Raw genomic sequence first — 3,492 nt, forward strand, 5'->3', positions numbered from 1 at the left:
ACCCCAAATTCCGGCATGCCACCCCTGGACTCATCTCTAGTGAGCCTGATTTTATCCCCTTCCCCCTTCAAATCTAGTTTAAAGCCCTCTCGATGAGGCCTGCCAGCTCATAAGCAAGAATCCTTTTCCGCCTTGGAGACAGTTGCACTCCATCTGCTGCCAGCAGGCCCGGTGCCGTGTAAACCGCCCTGTGGTCAAAAAACCCGAAATTCTGCCAACGGCACCAGCCCCTGAGCCATGTCTTGACCAGGTGTGTTTTCCTGTTCCTTTCATCGTTCTTCCCTGTCACTGAAGGGATTGATGAAAACACTACCTGTGCTCCCGCTCCATCAACCAATCGTCGCAGCGCTCTGGAGTCCTTTTAATTGCCTTTGGGCTTCTTAGCGCAACCTCATCGTTGCTAACGTGTAGGACCAACAGTGTGTAGTAATCAGTGGGCCGAACCAGATGAGGGAGTTTCCTGGTCTTTTTTTTCATCTACTGGAGGCTTGAAAGAAGCCAGTTACCCTGCTGAGAGAGCCAGTTTCCCAACTGTTTGGCATGAACTGGGCACATCCGTGCTCTCTAACCAGCTAGCTGTGCCCTGGAGCCATGCTGCATGTGTTGTATAGGTAGGCTGGCTCTGCTGAGGTGTGCATAGCCCAATGGACTATTCATCTTTGCTCTTCCTAATTCATTTTTTCATGCTGATGAAGGAAGCATTCCTTCCTCCCTGCCAGGGGGTTGCTGGAATGACCCTCCAGCACGGAAGACCCAAAGAGTAGGAAGTAGTCTCAGTAGCCTAATTACTAACGTGTTCTCTTAATTGAATAACCATCTTTTCTCCGTAGACCACTTCCCTCTCTGATATCTTAAAAGAAGAGGAAATCCTTAATTATCCCTTTACTGCACATTTATCTTTCTCAGGGCACATATGTTGTTTTCAGCAGTTCCATGGATGAGATGTAATTGCGTCTGCCCTTATAGGGAGAAATGTAATGGGCATTATTGTGGCAATAATACACCTTAGTCCCAGTCACCTTCTGGGACTGTTTTCTTTCTGTTCCTGGAGTCATAGTGGACGAAGGCAATGCAGAGTATGTCCAAAGCCCTGGTCTTTCATTCGCGGTTTTAAAACACTTTCATGAAGCAGAAATCTCCCTGAGAGATGGAACTAGTAGTTCCAGTGGAACTAGGCAGCCTTCATTTTCACAAATGTTGAGGTCAGGACATCTGAACTTCTTCCAAGGGACCATTATGGAATATTTATGTGACATTTCATCATTAAGGGCCTGTCTGCATATTCTTACTATTGCAAATAATTTACACTGGTGTCTGAATAGCTTAAAAGTGCTGTGCCATCTGGGATTGTAGTCCCCAGGTTCCTTCTATTGGTGGACAGGTAGAAATATAATGATGTTACTATGTTTAATACATTCTCAGAGTCATAGTGAAGAACTAGAAATATTTTTATTTTATTGAAATATTTTCTTTTTACATTAAAATACAATACTGAAACAGCTTAAGGATTCCCATTGGCATTTCAGTATCTTGTAGTAAGAATGCAAAAGAAACCGCTAGTGGTGCCGTTAGAGGAGTTATATTTTAAATGGAAAACTTTTCCATCAAAGATATTTGAGCAGATCTGCTCTCAAGATATTAACCTGCTGTTGATCACATTGAATTCACAAAACTCTTGTCCTGGAAACAACAAATTGCTTTATTAAACTGCTCCTTTTTGTGTTTCTGTTCCTTCAACATGGTGCAGCGCTAGCAGAGTTTGCGGAATGCAGATTTTCAACATTAAGTACCTTTTGGCTCCTATTGGACGTTTTTCTGTAAATACATCAAGTTTTCTGTTCAGGTTGCATTCTCATATCTGCCTTTTTGTGTGACATAAATACATTTTTCTTTCATGCTAACAAACACAGTTTTGTTTCAAGAACTATGTTTTATACTTTGCTTGTATGACAAGTATTCCTTCAGGTATTACCTCAATACATGCCTGTCCACAGCTAGTTGCCTTGTAAGTACAGAATAACAAGTAGTTCATCCAGAAGCCTCTTGCGCTAGAAAGGATGAACATCACTTATTCAATGATTTGTTCTAGCATTGCATGCAGACATAGAAGGAATATTTTTTTACATTCTTTTCCTACATGGTCCTTAAACAGCACCTAATCAACTGTTTTAAATCCATAGGTAAAATCTCTGGCTACATCCTGTCCAGAAGAACTCCAAAAAGGAAATGTACTAGCTTGGCCAGATTTCCTGCCAGGACTTGTTGGAAGAGTGAAGATAGATTACAAGAGTATATTTTGTGCTGGTTAGAATTTTAATTCCTAGAACCCTTTTTTTCTGAACTATTATATGAGGTCAAATATGCTAGCTTGCAGCCTTTGCCCTGCTAACCTTGAATATTTTGATAATTTGACAGTTAGAACATTCAGTCCTTCATTCCTTGAATTCCAGGGTTTTGTAACAGAAGTTCACTGGAATCTGTGACAGAGATTTATTGCTTCCTGAATTGAGATGGGGAAAAAAAAGATGTTGGGTCAGAAAGAGGTTTTGCTTGTCTTTTATTCTAAAAATAACTGGATGGTATTAAAATACTTACTGCCTCTTCACCTTTTTTCCTACAGATTCCTTTTCTGATGTTATATATTGATGATTCTTAAAACTCTTTGAACCTGAGCAGGATGTAGCATACATAACACTTCCAAAGCTTTATCTTGGATAAATTTATAGAGGATCAAACAATCAGATAACAAATTTATTCGTTTCAGCACATAGCTGTGTCTCTTACTGTATGCATATATTTTGTCCACAGACTGTCCATCTTTGCAAGGATCCATACCACATCTGCGGGCCTCATCTGCTGATTTAAAGCCAGGGTCAAAAGTGAGCCTTTCCTGTGACCCAGGCTTCCAGATAGTGGGAAACTCTGTTCAACACTGCCTTAACCTGGGACAGTGGACACGGCCTTTTCCCCGCTGTGAAAGTGAGTTGTCTCAGTGGGCTGGCAGGATTAGGAAACCCTAGCTTTTATTTGGACCCTATCACTGCTCATGGCCTCTTTATCCCTACAGCTATGATGCACTTGAATCCATCCACGTTACAGCATATACATATATGCTTAAAACTAAAATCATGTTTTACTGAGCAGGAACTACACCACAATCAGATTCTGCCACCTTTTTCAGTCAATTTCTAACGCCCGTGGCAGAAGTGAGTCTGTCTGGTTCAGCAATCTCATACTCCAGACTTTCCTTCCCAGTGGCACCCAGAGTGTAGAATTTGCACAGGAAATGCTAGAATATCTCTGTGCTTTTTAAGTGTCACTGAGAACATCTGGTTTGAAGTAAAAGTCCTGGCATTAGTATGTTATAGAGTAATTTCTCTAAAGGCAGCAGATATTTCCGTCAGGACTTAGAAGTGTGCTAAGACTTACAGGAATTCTTCTACGAAACTGGGCTGTATACATTCAGGTTGCCAAAGTTTTTTCATTCATGCT

At 41.2% G+C, this 3,492-nt stretch overlaps 1 protein-coding gene across 1 annotated transcript in view; it reads left to right on the forward strand.

Annotated features, from left to right (window-relative positions):
* Positions 1-2,171: 2,171 nt before the first annotated feature.
* LOC104626001 (sushi, von Willebrand factor type A, EGF and pentraxin domain-containing protein 1-like) overlaps positions 2,172-3,492 on the forward strand; it is a gene marked incomplete at both ends in the record, with an annotated part of 17,830 nt that continues 16,509 nt past the window's right edge. The window contains 2 exon segments of the mRNA XM_010293807.1: positions 2,172-2,304; positions 2,809-2,979. Coding sequence (XP_010292109.1) covers positions 2,172-2,304; positions 2,809-2,979 — 304 coding nt within the window.

The sequence above is a fragment of the Phaethon lepturus genome, unplaced genomic scaffold (genome assembly GCF_000687285.1).
Source record: "Phaethon lepturus isolate BGI_N335 unplaced genomic scaffold, ASM68728v1 scaffold969, whole genome shotgun sequence".
In the NCBI taxonomy this organism is placed as follows: Eukaryota; Metazoa; Chordata; class Aves; order Phaethontiformes; family Phaethontidae; genus Phaethon; species Phaethon lepturus.